The sequence below is a fragment of the Hydra vulgaris genome, chromosome 12, assembly GCF_038396675.1.
Source record: "Hydra vulgaris chromosome 12, alternate assembly HydraT2T_AEP".
NCBI lineage: Eukaryota > Metazoa > Cnidaria > Hydrozoa > Anthoathecata > Hydridae > Hydra > Hydra vulgaris.
In genome coordinates, this window is record NC_088931.1 from 47,645,690 (window position 1) to 47,666,229 (window position 20,540).

A 20,540-nucleotide genomic window follows, 5' to 3' on the forward strand; every position below is an offset into this window, starting at 1 on the left:
TTGAAAAGGTAGATAGACTGGCAATAATAACTTTTCAAGGCAAGGAGCAATTGTTGGGAGTCCCTGAAATCCAAACATCTTCAGGTGAAGGGCAAGCTATGGCTGCTTATCAAGCAGTGGAGAAGTGGGGTTTAACCGACAAAATTCAGGCAATTTGCTGTGATATGACAGCAAGCAACACAGGTTGAGTAAATGTTGCCTGTACAAACCTAGAAAAGTTGTTCAATCGTGACCTATTGTCCCTTGCCGTCACCATATTTTTGAGTTAGTTTTGAGGAGCTGTTTCGAGTCACTGATGGGTGCAATTTCTTCTCCGGACATGACGCTTTTTAAAAGATTTAGAGAAGCCTGGACGAAACTCGACAAGAACGTTTTTATAACTGGTAGTAATGAAGTGCCTGATGATGTCCGCTCTACCATTCTTGGATTTATTGAACACTACCTTTCTACACAAAAACACCAGAGAGATGATTACCGAGAATTGTTGGAGTTAACAATGATCTTTCTTGGTGGCATTCCGAAGAACGGAATATCGTTTCGTAACCAATCGTAATCGTAATCGTTTCGTTATGCCAGGAGCTGTAAGTCATGCTAGATGGATGGCAAAGGCAATTTATGCATTCAAGATATACCTGTTTCAAAATCAATTTTAGTTATCACATACAGAGAAGAACCCTTAAGTAGAATATGTATGTTCTCTCATCAGAAGCAATTACAGCACCATATCATGATTTCCTATTCATGTGCTAACTGATTAATTATCGAGACATAGATCCACAAGTCAGTAAAGCTGCTGCAAAAAATTTTATAACCACCTCTGGTACTTAGTTCCCGAAACTGTTGCTCTCGACTTATTTGATGACAATGTCCACCAGCAGTTAAGGCAAATATGGCTCAAGTTTTGCTCGACAAAGATGAAGAAGCGGAGGAACAAAAAAATCAAGTCAAGAGATACATTCTTCCCGAAAAAGACTTTTCTTCCTTTCCAAACATTCGATGGAACGAGTTTCCATCTCTGTTAACTCCTGGTACAAAAACATTCTTCAATAGATTTTCTCTCAGCACCAATTTTCTGAACAAAGACCCTTCAGTATGGAAGGATGATCCGGGGGACAAAAGTGGAATTGAAAAACTTAAGAAAATAGTGGTTGTGAATGATGTTGCGGAAAGAGGGTCAAACTCATTCAGGATTATAAAAACATTCTCACCAAAGACGAAATTGAGAAACAATTTGTTTTACAGATCGTTGCCGGAGACCGTAAAAAGTACCCAACTGCTACTAAATCCTGTCTTATGAAACAGTAATGTTCAAGGTTCATTGGTTTACATTATATTTTGATTCTATGGACGTTATTGTTGTACATGAAAATGCTTTTGCCTTATAGCTTTTTGGTGTAGTAAATAAGAACATGGTCGATATAGACAAGAGTATGTCACTTTTGAACGGAATTAATCATTATGCATATTATGTTCCAACTTAAAGGCATTTGAGAGTCGCCTTGCAGTTGTCCGATTGAGCTGAAATTTTGCACGATTCTACTTATTTGATTGATTGGAACAGGATCAGGGATTGGGAGGTGCAAAATTTTCACTTTCGAAAATTTCAATACAGCTAAGAGCCACCCTAACATATATATAATAAATTTTATATATATATATATATATATATATAATAAATTATATATATATAATAAATTATATATATATAATAAATTATATATGTATATAATAAATTATATTTATATATAATAAATTATATATATATATATATATATATATATATATATATATATATATATATATATATAATAAATTATATATATATAATAAATTATATATGTATATAATAAATTATATTTATATATAATAAATTATATATATATATAATAAATTATATATATATAATAAATTATATATGCATATATAATAAATTATATATATATATAATAATTTATATATATATATATATATATATATATATATATATATATATATATATATATATATATATATATATATAATATATATATATATATATATATATATATATATATATATATATATATATATATACAGCGGTGGCCAAAAATTAAAGACCACTCTTTTTTTTTCAAAATTTATTTTTAACCTTAGTATAATTTTATTTTGGAAAAAGGTATCAAAAAAAGAAAAACATTTTTAGAAAGAATTTTTATTGTATTTTATATTTATTATAAAAGAATTTATAATTTTTTTACAAAATAATGTTAAAACATTAAAAAACTGACTAGTAAAAAATATAAATGGGAAAAAAAATTAGACAAAATTTTAAGACCAGTTTCAAAAATATTTCAAAAAGCAATAAAAAAAATAATTTAGAAACGTGTTCTTCCTCCATTTGTTTCAAGCACTCTTGTACTCGTTCTGGCATTGAGTTCATTAAAGTTTTGATTACTTCATCAGGCACATTTTTTAAATGATGAGAGATAGAAGATTTCAAATCTTCCAAATTGTAAAGTTGTTCTTTACCAAGATTGTGATCAAGCCACGACCATAAATTCTCTATTGGATTCAAGTCTGGACTATTGGCAGGCCTTGGAAGCACTTGAATTTTATTAGAACTTAACCAATCGCTTACAACATGCGCTTTATGACACGGCGCATTATTTTGCTGGAAAATAAATCCATCTTGCAACTGCCATAAATCAATGCTAGGAATAAGCGAGTTTTCCAAAATTTCGATGTACCTTTTTTTGTTGAGTCTACCATTGAATAAATGAAAAACGCTAACTCCACAGGCACTCATACAGGCCCAAATGCCTATTGAACCACTGTCTTGTTTTGTTCGTTTCAAAATGCATGATTCATCAAACCGTTTGCTTGGAAGTCTACGCAACATTACGCAACCTTTTCTGTTGTCTACCTCAACGTTCATTTCATCACTAAAGACCACACGGCTCCACTGATCTGTTGACCAATTTTTATGCAGTTTGCACCACTCTTTCCTGGCAAATTTTTGTTTTTTATTTAAGCGTGGTTTTTTTGCAGCAGCACGTCATAAATAATTTAAATTGTGGAGGACCCTTTGCACAGTTCTAGGGCTTGCTTTCAGACCATTTGACAGTGTCCATTTTGTAGAGAAACCTGTAGATGATGCTTGTCTGTTTTCTTTCATTAATCTCACTAACGAGCGAACATCACGGTCATTTGAAATTTTATTGCGTCCAGTCCTATGACGATCATTAATTGCACGGGTCTTTGTATCGTTGAATTATGTTAATAATGCAAGAGTGAGACCTTCCAAGCTTTTCTGCTATTTGTCTGATGCTATAGCCTTCTTCTTTTAATACAAGAGCCGTGTATCTGTCTTTTCTTCGATCTTTGCACGCATTTTTCCAATATTTTAATATGCTTTTTGCAATTCAAAAATAAATGTTTATTTGATATCGAAACTCAGGTTTCCACATTTTATTTTATAGCCAACGTAATAAGCAATTAAGACAGTTAAAACAAATAACGGATTATTATTTTTAATAAGTGCAAATACAAGATTTGAAAGTGGTCGTTAAATTTTGTCCAATTTATTTAAAGAAGATTAATAAGTACTCATCAGTTTTTTAATAAGTTAAACGCTAATTAATTAGAATTATATTAAAAAAAGTATACCACTTTAATCCGAATGTCTTAATTACAAGATTTAAAAAAACAAAATTTAATATGTCAATTAGAATCTTCTTAATTTTAATTTAAAAATTAAGAAACCAACTTAAAAATGAGTGGTCTTTAATTATATATATATATATATATATATATATATATATATATATATATATATATATATATATATATATATATATATTTGAATAATTATTGCGACATTCGAATACCTTGTAACCATTTTCCCAGAACTGACTAAAATTATGATGAATAGATTCAGAAGCTTGTTTGCTCCAATAGCCTAGAACTTTGTTTGAATAATTACTTGATATCATTTTTTTTTAATTTTACTGCATGTTATACTTTAGGTGATATTCTTAATCCAAGTTTACAGTAGGCTTCTTGATAATCTTTTATTTTTATTTCGTTAAGAAAAAAAGATGTTCATCGCGATCAAGTGAAAAAGACTTGATCAAATCGTTCAAAATATCTATATTATCAAGAAGTTTTGAACACTGTCCTCCCATAAATTCCCCACCATTAAGCCTTGGTCTTTTAAAGCCCAGGTTTTTATTTCACTTCTCCGCTTTTAAACAAAGTTCTTTAGATTTTGTATGTGAATCAAGACAATTAAAAAGTCTGTTGGCGTTTCCTCTGAGAAGGTTTAGCACCATCGAAGCAAGAACTTTTATAACCTTTGTTTCATCTGGTAGATCGATAAGTGGTTGGTCTACACAGTTATGATAGGGTACAGCCGATAAGTTTGATTTTTTAATTTTATTTCTGCAAGCATTTTTGTAGTTATTAGCTGACGATCGTTAAAAGTGTTCTAAGTGTTCAAAGTGTTTTACGTGTTCTAAGTGTTCAAAGTGTTCTAAGTGTTCAAAGTGTTCTAAGTGTTCTAAGTGTTCAAAGTGTTCTAAGTGTTCAAAGTGTTCTAAGTGTTCAAAGTGTTCAAAGTATTCTATGTTCAAAAGTTCAAAGTGTTCTATGTTCAAAAGTGTTCTATGTTCAAAAGTTCAAAGTGCTCTATGCTCGTTCAAAGTGTTCTAAGTGTTCAAAGTGTTCTAGGTTTAAAAGTTCAAAGTATTCTATGTTCACCATCGAACTTCGTTTGTTCATTTGTTCACTTCGAACAAAAAGAAGCACTTACTTGATTGCGCTAAAATCTTTGAAGCTTTTAAAAAAATTTAAAGTAAAGCTAAAATCATATTTATAAACAACATACCAAAAAAAATTTATTAAAAATAAACTAAAACGTAAAAACAAAAAATTAAACGCTTTTACACAAAGACACACAGTTTGTTGAAAGACCTCGTGGTCTTTCTCAACAAACAACGCGCGTAGTTTAGAAATAGGTACAGAATAGATAGAGAAAACAGAAAAATGATGTTAGAGATTCATCGACGTTAAACGTTCATTAAAGGGATAATGAGACGCGCAGTTTGGAAAAATTAATACTTTTAGAAATTTACAGAATCGTAACTAACTCAGTAGCTAACGGCATTAAGCATAAACTGGAATAATGATATATAGATTTCCAATTGAATTTAAGCTCGATCGCAATAATATACTATAATTTTTTTTTTTTTAAATTGTTCTATTTGGTTTGCACTCTTTTTTATTTATTCAAAAAAAAAAATGAATTAATTTTAAATAAATATTAAGTTACAAAGTTTTATAAATGTTTCCGTAATAAGGATTAATCCGTAATTAACCATTTCTTCGGTACTGAAAAAAACTATTCAATTTATCCAAAATTTAACTAGTATATAACTAATATATAAATCAACTTCGTTGATTTATATAACAATGCGGGTAAACATCTTTTTATTTTTACAGCTTTGTTAAAAATTTTAAAAATAACGTTGTTTTTATTTACATAAAAATCAACTTAATCCGCAATGTTCTTGTTATAGAAAATGTTTTAATTCACTTTATGAAATTTATGTTTAAACGTGTTAAAATAAAATGTTACTTTATGATCTGAAACTAATTGGGTTTGGTATGAGTTTGAAATTATGATATTATCTATATTAAATCTAATATTGCTTTTTGCAAGTATCTGTCGTTCAGATGGACATCCTCAGTGTCTTGACTTTCGCCCACCTTTTAAGCCCATAGAAATTAACTTCTGCCGTGAATACTCGCAATACGGTTGTTGTACTTCTTTAAAAGATAAATATATTGAACGCGAATATAATTACATAATAAGGAACTTTAATAATAATGCTTCTTGTTTTTACTCAATCAAAGATATGCTATGTTTAGAATGTCATCCTTACGCTGCACACATTTTCGACATTGAGATCAAAAGTACTCGAGCCGAGAAGGGCTTTTTGTTTCCTGGTTTATGCAAAAATTTTTGTTATGAGTTTTTTGAGAACTGCCGTTCACTTCTCTCGCAGATTTATCGAAACGATGGTCTCACAAACTTTATAAACAGCTCTTTAAACCTTAGTTTTTGTGAGTGGGCTCAAATCTCCAATCCATACTGCTATCCGAGTATAAAGTTTCTTCCAAATGATACAGAGACTGAAACCTCAAATAACACAGTCTTTCTTTGCGTTGAAACATCAAGAGAAAGTTACTTTAACCCTCTATTTGGCACACACTCAAATGATGGCTCTCAACGTTTATTTATAGTTGAGCAGAGAGGAACAGTTTTTATTGTTGACCATAATGGAATGAAATATGAAAAACCATTTTTAAACATAACAGAAAAAGTGTTGAACTCGGGATCTGCTTGGGATGAACGAGGTCTTTTATGTTTAGTTTTTCATCCACAATATAAAACCAACGGAAGGTTTTTTCTATATTACTCGGCAGAAAAAAAAAGTTACCCATTAAGCAGGTTTGTTTGTTAAACAGATCGTTTTTAAAATTATATTTTTATAAGTTTATATATAAATTATCTAAAAGATTCTTAAAATTAAAAAAAAGAAGTTATAAACTTAAGTTTTTATATATAACCATTTATATTACTATGGAACGCTTTATAGTGCCTCCTGAGATTTTTAGTGAAAAGTTGTTTTACTCGTTTATTGCTTGAGAGTTGTAACTTCAAACCACAAAGGTTTTTATCAAATTCAAAATTTACATAAACTCAAATTAACGCACCTTTTTATTTAATAATACTCGCGTTTTTTCTAGTGACCTTTAGTACAAAGTGAACTAAAGTAAGAGTCAAGTTCATTTTAATGTCTCTTAGTACAGAGTTTACTAACTGACGCGACTATTATACCTACGCAACTTACTTATACCTGCAGGTATAAGTAAGTCTTATAATGTAACTTTACTTATACCTACAGAGTGTCTAGGTATAAGTAAAGTTACATTTCTTACACTTTTTAAAACAATTTTTACACTCTACACGCGTGTGTTTATGTGCATTTGCATCCGTGTTGTTTATTGCATGTGTGTATATATATATATGTAACTAAAAAGATGTTGTTTTTTTCAGTAACAAATCAAATGATCATGTTGTTCGAATTAGCGAGTTTACAGTCGATCCCTTAAACCCAAATATGGCTGATCACAATTCAGAGCTAGTTCTTCTCGAAATAAACCAACCGGAAGATAATCATAATGGTGGTATGATGCTTTTTGGCGATGATGGTTATCTTTATATATCAGTTGGAGATGGAGGAGGAAGAGGTGATCAACATGGAGAAATTGGAAATGGATTAAATATGTCATCTTTTTTAGGAAAACTACTGCGTATTGAAGTTGACTCAGACAATTTTCTTTATTCTATACCTGAAGAAAATCCTTTCGTAAATAACAGTAATACTAAACCAGAAATTTACGCGTTTGGTGTTCGCAATAGCTGGCGTTGTTCTAAAGATCGTGGAACTTCACTACAAAAAAGTAAAAACAGAGTTTTTCCTGGAAAGATATTTTGCGGAGATGTTGGTCAAAACCAAGTTGAAGAAATAAATTTAATTAATAAAGGAGGAAATTATGGGTGGCGTGCATTTGAAGGACATAATTGCTATGATGAAAAACTTTGCTTTCAAAAATTTGAAAACCTTAACTTCCCAATTTTATCTTACAATCACAGTATTGGTCAATCGATTGTGGGTGGCTACGTTTACCGTGGTTGCGAAAATCCTAGTTTATATGGAAAGTACTTATACGCTGATACAATGAATGGAAGAATGTTTTTAGCAGAAGAAAAAAAAGGCGTCTGGGAATCAAAATTAATTCTAACTGCTAATAAAAATATATGTAACAACGGTTTACATCAAAATTATTATAAACATATTTTGTCTTTTGCTGAGAATGAAGCTGGGGAATTATTTATACTTGCGGTTAAGTATCCGCATCCTCTAAAATCGTTTGGAAAAATATACAAACTTGTTGATCCTTTAAAACGAGGAGATCCTGAAACGTGCATAAATAATCCCCAAAAACCAATCCCATTAAACACCATAAACCGGAGAAAAATTTATAAAAATAAAAATAAAGCACAACAAAAAGAAACCATTATCCAAACACGCAGTATGTAATTTTATTAATCTGAAACGAAAAAGTATATAAGCTTTTAAAAATAGTTTTATATTATATTTTAGAGTTTTAATTGAATTTGTAATATCGTAATATCATAATATCGAAGTCCGTAAAAATAATGAGTTAATAACATAAAACTAACGAACTAAATCCAGTTTTATTCAATTCTTTTTATTTTTATTTATTATTATTATTTTCTGACTTTCTAGCAATCTTGGCTGCTTCAAATTTTGGATTTATATTTATTATAAAAAGAAAGTTAAGATTAACAATTAAAAGTTACAACAAATTACTATCAATAAACTTGTGTAGAATTTTGTTTAATGTTTATCTTCTAATAGATGTTTCTAAATCTTTAAAGGAGCTAAATCTAAAGAGGAACTGAATCTTTAGAATAACTGAATTTTTAGAGGGGCTGAACCTATATAGTGAAACTGAATTTAAACTGTAAAATTTTTACATTTTAAATTATACAATTTAAATGTAAAATTTTTACAGTTTAAGTTCAACAAGTTCTGTTGAGAAAACTTAAAATCTATTACGTAAAATCTATTACGTCAAATGCCAAATTTTGACTTTTCAATTATTTGCAATTATTTGAGTCAAGTACTTAAAAAGTCAAAATTTGGCATTTTACGTAATAGATTAGACGTTTTCTCAACGGAGCTTGTTGTTAATTGTTTAATAAACTTATGGACGCGACTATTTATAATAATATTTAAGTCAATTTTGTAATAAAACTGAAAACTTTATAATAAATATACTTCTGTAAAACTTAAAACAAGTTCAGTCTACATTGTTTAGAGTAGTTTATGTACTAACAAATTTACTTTCTGGTTGTGCCTAAACATAAATATCTATCAATCTTCTGTCTCAAATTTAATATTTTTATTTATCATGCTACGTCAAGACTGCCTAGCAACGTCCTTAGTAAAAAGTAAATGTCGACGTTGTTAACTTACCTATATTATTTTATGACTTGAAATTTTCTACATATTATTAGATGCTAAACCATAAAATTATGCTCAGAAATAATAATTTTTTATATTTTTTAATAAATCAATAAGTGTAAATCGTCGTTTTTAATAAAATTTAAATGTAAACATGTTTACTTTAAGAAGAATTATAGAAAAGGTTATGATCTATTTATTTCCAAACTTCATATTCTTAAAGTATATATAGATATCTGGGAAAAAAAAAACAAAAAAAAACTGAGCTATTTTTTGACTTAATAAAATTAATTAAAATTTTTTTTTTAATTTTTTTAATTAATTTTATTAAAACAATTTCTGAACTTGTAAACTCACAATTTCTAAACTTGTAAGTCAAACGAGGCATAGTGTCTGGCACTGCAGAATTTCATCTTAACTTCATTTTCACATACAGGAATAAATTCATGAAAGTCTCTAGTTCCTTGTATTGTTTCACATTTTTAAACTGTTCAGGTTGTAGTAATCTTGTTTCTATCAAACTGTTCAGGTTGTAGTAATCTTGTTTCTATCAAACTGTTCAGGTTGTAGTAATCTTGTTTCTATCAAACTGTTCAGGTTGTAGTAATCTTGTTTCTATCAAACTGTTCAGGTTGTAGTAATCTTGTTTCTATCAAACTGTTCAGGTTGTAGTAATCTTGTTTCTATCAAACTGTTCAGGTTGTAGTAATCTTGTTTCTATCAAACTGTTCAGGTTGTAGTAATCTTGTTTCTATCAAACTATTCAGGTTGTAGTAATCTTGTTTCTATCAAACTGTTCAGGTTGTAGTAATCTTGTTTCTATCAAACTGTTCAGGTTGTAGTAATCTTGTTTCTATCAAACTGTTCAGGTTGTAGTAATCTTGTTTCTATCAAACTGTTCAGGTTGTAGTAATCTTGTTTCTATCAAACTGTTCAGGTTGTAGTAATCTTGTTTCTATCAAACTGTTCAGGTTGTAGTAATCTTGTTTCTATCAAACTGTTCAGGTTGTAGTAATCTTGTTTCTATCAAACTGTTCAGGTTGTAGTAATCTTGTTTCTATCAAACTGTTCAGGTTGTAGTAATCTTGTTTCTATCAAACTGTTCAGGTTGTAGTAATCTTGTTTCTATCAAACTGTTCAGGTTGTAGTAATCTTGTTTCTATCAAACTGTTCAGGTTGTAGTAATCTTGTTTCTATCAAACTGTTCAGGTTGTAGTAATCTTGTTTCTATCAAACTGTTCAGGTTGTAGTAATCTTGTTTCTATCAAACTGTTCAGGTTGTAGTAATCTTGTTTCTATTAAACTGTTCAGGTTGTAGTAATCTCGTTTCTATCAAACTGTTCAGGTTGTAGTAATCTGTTTCAAACTTTCACTTGAAATAAAAGTAAAGTGAGTTTAATATTGATTTGTAGAAATTCTCTGCAAACTTTAGCTACAAGCCGTTTAACTGCTCTTCCTTTACCATCACAAGGTTGCTTTCTATGGCTAGTTGCAAAGAAAACCCATTTTGCATCTATTCAATAGTCTGATTTATACTGACATAGATTAAAAACATTTTTGCAGTTTTCATATTGCAAAGAACAGCCATCAGAAAAGTAGATCACGTTTGCAATACTAGGAATCTTTTGCTTCAGATTATTGATAATTGATTTTTGTACCTTGAAAACCATTGCTACATCATGATTGTTATCATCTGATATAATGCAATATGAAGTGGAATACAACGCTTAATTTTCTTTATAGTGCACAACTATTGGATGAAATGTACACTGTATGTAATTCCAATGGAAACCTTGCCCAATAAAACAATAGTTTTCTGCAAAATCTCCAAGAACTATTGAGCTATTTGATGACAGTTCTTCTTTAAAATTTTTTAAATATTTAGATTGGCATTTAGAAATATATAATTGCGCTCTTAACTTGACTAGTTTTTCCAACACCATATTTACATAATTTGGTTTGCTAACAAACGGAATAACTTAATCTGATCTATCAGTAGTAACCCATTGCTTAAATTCGATAGTATCTTCTTCCTCAAACTGCCCTATTAGTTCAAATAGTTTTTTTTCTTATTTAGATGTATTTCTAAGATATTGAGTACATCGATCTAACCTGCATTCTTTGTTTTGCATATCACAAACGATAAATTAATATAGCTCATGGTAATCAATTTTAATGGGTAAGAAAATTAACTTCATATTTTGGTGGTAGACACAAACGCACACAGAATGGGTTCCTGATGAGTTTGGCAAAACATATCATTTAGGTCTTAGAACACAAACTTTGGAAAAACCTAACTTTACATTTGGATAAAGAAATTTAAATGAGACAAATAACCCTTTTAAGCTTGATAAAAGCAGTCGCTTTTGCATTTGGACTTTTTAACTAATACTTACAAAATCATTTTGACCAGGCATCTGGCGAGAGCTTTCACCATCTTCATAAAATTTATTTATTTGATCAGGCAGCATTTTTATTCACCTCGTTTAGTTTGTGGAACTGCAAGAACTCCTTCCTTCTTTGCTAAAGATCTGGATTTTATTATTAGATATTTTGAAACACTAAAATACTCACTGGCTGCTTCAATTGATCATTCTTGTGGGCAAAAAGTCAATACGTGAATCTGATCCCATTTTATCTTTCGATAAAAGATAAACTTGAAAAAAGGAGTTTTCAAGTTTTTGAGGAATATTTCATTTCCATTTTATATTAAATCTTCAGAAAAAATCCATTCGATATTTACTCAAACAACTTTTTAAACTGTAATATATTTAAACTAATTAAGAAAAAAAAAGTTGACATGTGCAGGCTAACCTGGAATGACTTAGTACCTTTTTGCAAGTCACACCACTTGCTGTACCTATTTTGCAAGCCACACCACTTGCGGTATATTACTTATATATGCAAATAATAAACAAATCATTTAGCTTTATTTATATATAAAGCTAAATGATTTATATATAAATTATTTATATATATTTATATATTTATAATAAATAATTATATCATAAAAGTTCATCATATGTGCACATATAAAACTACATAGTTAATTTATGAAAATATCAACTCCCCTGATATAACATCAGGTGCAAGCTGGATCTTTTTCATGCAATAGTCAACAACTTTTGAATCGGTTTCTTCAATTTTTCATTAAGAAATACGATTCTGTCTTCTTTTCTTTTATTTACTTTTTCTACTTGCCTATCATACATGACTGACTTACTATTAGCTGTATCAAACCATTCATGATAGAGTTCTCTCCCAACAATTCTTTCAGACATTACGTGGTTTAAGTCAGCAAGTTGCTTATTAGACAAGTGCTTATATAAATTCTTCATATCATTTAAAGATAGCACACGTAATTCTCGCTCCAGCTTTCTTTTTTCTTTTTCATCCATTTTTTGCCTTTTGCATGTCTGTCTTTTTAAAATCTCTGCTCGTAATGCAGTATGATTTAGTCAATTTTTTATTCTCTTTGTACAAGCTGCATTTAAATACCAGTTAAATACATTTTTTCTCTATATTATGTTAATACTTTTATAAAAAATCTTCTATAAAAATCTAACCTAAATAATATATTAATACATACTGTTCGTCTTCAAATTTCTCTTGCGCCCCCTTCTCCTTCCAGCTGATGCCGGAAAAACTATATTTAGGTACCAAAAGTGAGGGACAAAATAGGTAATGTGCTGATCAATAGAAAAACTTGAAATTTGACTGATGCATAGAAAAAGTATCAACTCAATTAAAATTAATACTCAAATGTTTGAACTAATCGCTCCATTTAATTAATCAATAAGAAACCAGAAATTCATTTTTGTTTTAAACTAAATATTTGTAATCATAGAGATTATAACTAAAACGGTAAATAAAAATGCCAAAATATAATTGCGAAAATAAAACTACAATAAATAGATATGTGCATTGAAAAACAGTGAAATAACTGTTGCCACTTACGGATATTTATATATAAACTAATATTGTAAAGTTTTGAAATGAATTGATCAATACTTTTTCTGTAATTAATTTTAAACTAGACATGTTAATTGAAAAATTATTGTATAAAACCCGGTTTGCATTTGTAAGTTTTTTTTATTAAATATAAGATCTAATAACATCAATAATGATTTTCGATTTCTTCCTTCAAAACTTTAAGAATGTTGCTAAGAACGCGGAGAATAAAAAAAGTGTAAAAAATCTCGAACTGTAAAAACCCATAACTCTTGATATAATGAAGTCGGCTCCAAATTATTTTGATTATTCCTAACTGTGTATAATTAAACATTTTAATGTTGCTATGAACGCGAAAAATAAAAAAAAATGTAAAAAATCTCACACTGTAAAAACCCATAACTCTTGAAATAATTAAATTGGCTCCAAATTATTTTTGATTATTCCTAACGGCACTGTTAACTACTTTTTTTTTTTGTCGGCAAAATTGTAATGGCTACCCCCACGTGACACATCTACTTAAAATAATATGAATGCATATTATTTGTGATTGAAAAATCAGTCATTATGATATTTTATTTAAGTAATTTTGTCTTTAATTTGATTTTAACTAATATTTAACTAGTTTTTAAGATTTTAACTAATTTTTAACTATAATCTATTCAATATGGGGCATTTTATACTCATTCTGAGTCCCTTTTAATTTTCTCTGCTCATCAAAAAAAAAAATAGAACTTTTCCAATCAACATGGTTATGAAGGTTAAAGGATATATATTTCCATGACGCTATATGTTTCCCTGAACTCATTCAATGGAGTAATGAACAAATCTTGGAGTGGAACTCACAATTAACGCGACAAAAAATATTTAGAGAAGACAAAAGATTCTCCTATGGAAGTACCTTACTTCCCTTTCCACACCTAGTCTTGTTAAAGAGTCGAAAAGAAAGTGACTAATACAGTAGCTTTCGTTTGTATTTTAGAGAAACAATAGTTTTATTAGTACAAGAATAGAGCACAGGTCTGTGTAACTTGTATCTATAAAATTCCTAACAAAATCTTCAGAGATATTGTTACAAGTTTGAAATCCAAGAAAGATGGAACTGTTTTGTTGATGATAAAGCTCAATTTTAGTGAAATATTTAATGTCCATTTGAATGTGTTTTTTTATAATTATATGTAAACTTAGCAAATTCAAATAAATCTATTGGTGTCCATAACATTTTTTGTTTTTTTGATGGTATGATTTTTCTAGGAAATTCATTAACATGTTTTTAAAAACCTTTTAGTGTCCGAAAATTATAACCATGTAAAATTTACAACTTTCATTTTGCAATATTTTACAAAACATTGCCATTTGACATAAGCATAAACATATTTAAGCTTAGAGTATACCCAATTGCTGAAATGTCATTTTTAAATTCAATGTTGCTTAGAAATACCTACCAACCACAAGATAAAACATTCCTCAAAATTTTCATTTTGAAAGCTTAAAATTTTTAAGAAGTATGACATTCCCTATTATATACCCCATTACGCATGAGGCTGAATAAATCAGAAGAAGATAAATTAGAAGCAATTCATTAACAAATAAAAAACAAAAATTATTATTTTAGAGAACTAAAGACTACCATAAATAGATTTTAACTCGGATCGCCGTAGTGACTAACACTGTTAAAAAAAGTTTATAGCATTTTCCAAGTTTATTTTGACACGTGACTTTTTTAACTGATCAACCTCTTTTTTACATAACCATTTCTTTACATAAATGGTTTAAACTATCTAGATGTTTCTATTTTCATCTTTATTTGCAAGATATATAACAAACTATTGCATAAGGGGATCTTCCTTTAGCTTCACTAAACCATTTACTCTTCAGTCTATATTGACTTACCTGATCACTACCTATAACCCTTGCAGTAGTTTTCTCCACCATGAGTGTCGATGTAATACAAAAGAAGAACTATATTTTATTATTTTCGAACCTAATATTGATATGACAGTATATCGACATCCAGCATTAAGACAAGCAAAGTCATGTTAGTAAGTCACCAATGGAGAATGATAATCGATCCAATGGAGAGTTATCGATTCTAAAATATCCAGAAGAGGTTTTCTAAAAAGGAGTGGAGCTGGATTAGTTTCACAACTGTTGATTGTTTCTCAAATATCTTATACTACCTGGATCCTAGTGACATGATCAAAAACTGCATTTTACTCTGATACATAAAACTTTATCACCCATGGTCCATTGTAATGCCTTTTAAATATTGTCAATACACACATTCATTTTATATTGGCTGCATTATAAAATGCTCTTACTTACTTCTGCTCGCAGAACTGCTTGTAAACTAGCGCATTTTACTACTCCAGTTGGGAAAAAAGTTTGCATTCACAACTAACTGTATTCGGAAATCATTAACACTTCATGAAAATAGCACTTCATGAAAATAAAACCAATAAGTACAGTCATATAACACCTTTTTTTCAAGATATTTTTTCTGCAAAAATAAAAATTCTTTCCATTTTGAATATTTGTTAAATACAAAAATATAATCATAATCTTAAAGAATAATATATTAAAATCTTCGCGTAAATAGTTCGTTTTTAAGTTTATATTTTATTTCCATAAGAAAACAATAAATGAGAAAAAAAAAAGACAGAAATCAACAAATACTAATATAGGAGTCATTCTGTTATGGAAAAAAAAAGTAACGATTTCCATTTTCCAAAAAAAAAAAAAAATACACACACTTTCACACACACAGACATGTATATATATATATATATATATATATATATATATATATATATATATATATATATATATATATATATATATATATATAAACACATACATATACATGCATACATACAATTAACCGCAGAAATACAACACAAAATTTGCTTACCGAAAATTTCGCGAAAGGCTAAATAACACAGATGCAATTAGACTTTGTCTTTGCTAAATCCTTCCCAAAATTCGCCGATAATATCCCACGCGCGCGTGTTTATGTGTGCGTGTGTGTATGTATGTACATAAACACAAACATGCATATATTATAAAGATTCAATGCATTAACTACTGATTAAAAGTTTTTTTATGGCATCATCTATAGTTTTTCGATGACCCAATTTATCCACACCTAACTCTCTTAGTTCATCCTTTGTAAGATCAGAAAGATGATTTCCCATTATGTCGTTGTCTGAAAAAGTTTTTTTATATTGGCCTAAATTTAAATAATCCAACCAATCCCCAACATCATTTACTGTCCATTCCCTAAAATGTTTTTCAGCTATCTTCCTTGGTAAAATAGTCATTGGTAATACCAATGCGGCATCATTCCTAAATTTAAAAGATAAATATCACAGTAAGAATTAGGTAAATGAACCTAAATTTAAAAGATAAATATCAGAGTAAGAATTAGGTAAATAAGCCAACATACTTGTCAGGTATGTGTTTGTTATTCGTTATCTTTTCATTTTCAATCTAAATTAAAAATAAAAATTATAAAATGAAAGAAAACAATAATGGCGAACATCGGCTTAAATAAAAGCAAATACCTCGGAAAGAAGATCGTTTGGAGGCGGAGGAAGAAACTCATCAGAAAGATCGTTATAATCTGTAAGCTGGATTACATTCGATGGTGGAGGAGGTAAAAGTTCACTTAATGTTTCTGAAACGCTGTTTGGGGCTGTGCGATTACTCAAAATTAAATCATAATCGAGGCTAGCTTCAGCGTCAGCTATTACTCCATCTAAATATGATGTTGCTATTTGTTCTGACAACGAAACTTTCTGACTTTTGCTGTTAATAGCAATTGGAATAATTTCACTGCTACTATTATTAACGTCGGAGATTACCACAACGTCAACATTAGTTAAGTCCGACATGGTAGCATTTTTGTTGATGTTAACATTCAAACCGTTAGAAACAGTATCTGTAACAACAAAAGATGTGTTTAGTTTAGTGTTCTCTGAAGTGTTTTTTTTGGGTTTTGGTTTAGTCGAAGGCGGCAATTCTTTTTTTTGTGCTTTTACTTCAGGTGATTTTGTTATTGATGTAAGAGAAACATTCTTCATGGTAACTAGCGATTTTTTTTCTTTATCTTCAATTTCAATATCATTTTCAACTTTCTCGGAATCTGGTTTTAAAAAAATATTTTTTTTTGAAAAACTTTCTTTTAAATTTTCAGGTTCAAAAGTTTCTTTAGTTATTGGTAACCCGGAGTCAGTTGTTTTAGTGGCCGATGAAATGCTGCCCATTTCTGTTTTTTTAGTAACAAGAGAAGAAGTGGTTAAGTTTGTTTTTTTAGTAATAGATAACTCTGTTGGAAGGTCTGTTGTTTTTGAAATTTTTGCTGCTCGTGCTGCAATTGCTAAAGAAAGAACCGAAGAGTGGTCATGATCATTCATACTATCATCTCCAGATTTTCTTAAATTAGTGTCATTATTTGTTTTACTAGAATTGCAAGTAATTTCAGTTTTAGAAAATGTCAAAGAATTTAACGATGGTAGTTGCGGGGGAGGTGGAATATAGCTACTAAATTGGGGTGATGGCGAGCAATTTTCAGAAAGTGGCGGAGGCGGAGGCATTGCTGTTGGAATTGGAGGAATTTTCATTTGTTGCTGACGTAAATGCTGCAATCGAACTAACCCATCAACTTGTAGTGTTTGTCGAGATATATTGTCTTGATGAACAAACGGAATTGTTTTAGAAACTTCTGGAGACGGTAATTGTGCTATGTTATCAGTACTATAGAGCATGTTTTGATGCGCCGATAAAACAGTTTGAGCTACCGCACTCTTACCATCTTGTTGATTATGTTCTTCAGGTAAACAACTTGACGTACTTCTAAAATCATAGTTACTAGTTATTTCAAAATGCATAACATCAATTATCTCTTGCGGTACAATATTTTTATTAGGCTTATTTTCAGATCCACTAAGTGAGTTTGTACGTCCTTTTCGAATATTTTCTATCGTACTGTCATAATCAGGCGGAGTTATTTGAGGGACACCTTTACTATTTTTAGACATATTGTCATACTTTTCTTCAAGGGATAAATTTGCAAGAGAAGGATTCGAATTAAACTTTGTATCATATTGTTTTGTTATTAGCTTAAACCTTTGATCAAAGTCGGAAGCAAAATCACAAGTAAGTCCTTTCTGTTTTCGCGAAATTCCACGACTAATATCTTCATCACGAATTTTCAATTCTTCCCCTTTTAATTTAAAAGCGTTTCCAGCCCACATTCCTTTCATGCTCGTATTGCGAAAATTAGATTTTTCAAGTACAACTGTCTCTGATTCTAATGCAATGGCTGCCTCAGATAATAGGGAGGATTCTCCTTCTTCATTTCCAAATTGTGATAATGATGTCGAAATAGACCGAGTCGGTGGAAGAGGTTTATTTTTTTCAACAACATTAACGACTCCTGCTGCTTTTAAAGACTCTTTTAACTCAGAAGCATCTTTTGAACGAAGACTACCATTTGGTAAAATGAGTTCTGGGTTTACTATTTCCGGAGCAACAGTTATGACTTTGATGGTTAATGATTTACCACCTTTGTTAATTAGCGAAACAGCGTAACCATGTGTAGCACTAATAACTTCTTCACCATTGATTGCTAAAACAAAATCACCTGCTTTTAATCCAGCTTTATCTGCTATTCCTCCTTTATCAACCTCGCCTATATATTGTAAAGCTGGAAACTGAGGAGTTGGATGAAATTCAATGTGCGGAACATGAGAGTTTGCACCTCTCATTTGAAAACCATAACCTTTGTCACCGCGCTTTAATACCACTTCGCGCTCCTTTGGAGTGTCTAGCTTAGACACTTTATCAACTATATCAATAGGAGATTTTTTAGATCCAAACCATGAGCGTTTTTTGTCTGCTCCATTTAATGACTTGCTAATCTCTTGAACGCAATAACTTGGAAACCAACCAGCACGATTTTCGACTTTCCCTTCCCAAAAGCCTTGTTCTCCAATATAAAGTACTTCAACAACATCACCCTTGTCTAATTTAATTTCACCAGCTTGAGTAGGTTCATAATCAGTAATGGCAATATATTGACGTCCTGGAACGCTAGCATATAAACGTTTTCTTAATGTTATTGGTACAGTTTGCTTAATTTTAATTGGTGCGGGAGAGCGTTGCGTTCCGAGACCGCCATTAGAAAATGTTCGTCTATTAGATTTGGATTTAATGCCACTATCGTCTTCAGAATCGGTTTCAGATTCAGAATAATCAGGTAACATTTCAGAATAAGGGTTTAATGAGTTATTTGGGATTTCAGGCCTTTGGATGCCTTCAATGTTTGAGACAGAGTTCGGTGAGTCTACAGAGCAAATAGTCGGAGGCGGCGAATTTGTATTAATTGTTGCTGGTGCTAAAGACGAAATGTCTAATTGGCTAGAATTCTTACTAGAACTCCTAGAACGCCGTTTACTAAAAACAGGCTTTTCATTAAATCTTTTAACATCAGATTCATTAAATTCATTTATAACAGCCGCAACATCAAAATTATTAGCAACAATCGCAACTTCATATGGTGTTTGTTGAGAATAATTGCGCAAGTTTCGATCAGCACCACGAAAACATAGCACTCTCGCACAAGATTCCTGATTTTGAAGCGCACATATATGCAATGGTGTACTCCCAGATGATGTTCTAGAATTCATATTAGCTCCGTAATATATAAGATGTTCCAGATGTTGAGAATGACCGTGTTTACAGGCTTGATGGATTTCTGAAAAACCATGTAAATCAATAATACCAATCTCAGATCTTTCATATAATAAAGATTGGCTAATATTAGGACTTGAACCCGACACTATGCTATGATACAACGGCGTAAATCCCTAAAAAAAACATAAATCACGGAATTTCTATAATAAGCTAATAATATTGTTGAAAATAATTTTCTTATAACGCAAAAATTAATTACGACTTATATTACGTAGTCAATTATGTATAGCTAATGACTTAATGTCAATAAAAAAGCTTTGAGGTTTTGTAAGTTATTTTACAGGACGATGAACTAATAATCAATTTACAATCACTGGTTTATCAATTCAAAAATCAGCGTTAATATGAAAATTATGTAACGTCTAAAACTGCTTATAAAGTTAGTAGCGTAGTCTGTTAAATTCATAAACTTGCCTTTTTTTTATTGACATTCTGTCAGTATAAGTATTATTAAAATGACTTATTTAAATTTACAAAGCCTAAGTTAACATAAAATCATTTTCAAACGTACACTCGCGTCTCTGTAATTTGGTGAAGCACCAAGATCAAGCAAACCCTAAGAAGAAAAAAAAAATAATAATAAAAAAATAATAATAACAATTTACACGATAAATATTTCAGCAAAAAAATATAATTAATATAATTATTGTTTACGAACAAAATAATTTCTTATTTTTTAAGTGGCTTATGTTTTGAAACGTTCTCGCGTCGGTTTAATTTTAATTTTGCTTGACA

The 20,540-nt window shown here is 30.0% G+C and overlaps 2 protein-coding genes across 4 annotated transcripts in view; one reads left to right on the top strand and one right to left on the bottom strand.

Annotated features, from left to right (window-relative positions):
• The first annotated feature begins 5,506 nt into the window (after positions 1-5,506).
• Positions 5,507-8,189, top strand: LOC100209584 (HHIP-like protein 2). Its single transcript, XM_065813507.1, has 2 exons — positions 5,507-6,490; positions 7,100-8,189. The coding sequence occupies exons 1-2, from the start codon at positions 5,658-5,660 to the stop codon at positions 8,145-8,147; spliced, it is 1,881 nt and encodes a 626-aa protein (XP_065669579.1). The 5' UTR covers positions 5,507-5,657; the 3' UTR covers positions 8,148-8,189.
• A 7,922-nt stretch (positions 8,190-16,111) lies between these two features.
• LOC100213042 (SH3 and multiple ankyrin repeat domains protein 2) overlaps positions 16,112-20,540 on the bottom strand; it is a 36,709-nt gene continuing 32,280 nt past the window's right edge. For all 3 annotated transcript variants that reach the window (XM_065813509.1, XM_065813510.1, XM_065813508.1), the window contains 4 exons: positions 20,317-20,361; positions 16,613-19,918; positions 16,495-16,538; positions 16,112-16,394 (listed from right to left, as the gene is read on the bottom strand). In XM_065813509.1, the coding sequence (XP_065669581.1) occupies positions 16,127-16,394; positions 16,495-16,538; positions 16,613-19,918; positions 20,317-20,361 (3,663 nt within the window). In that variant the 3' untranslated portion in view covers positions 16,112-16,126. The remainder of the gene's footprint in view (positions 16,395-16,494; positions 16,539-16,612; positions 19,919-20,316; positions 20,362-20,540) is intronic.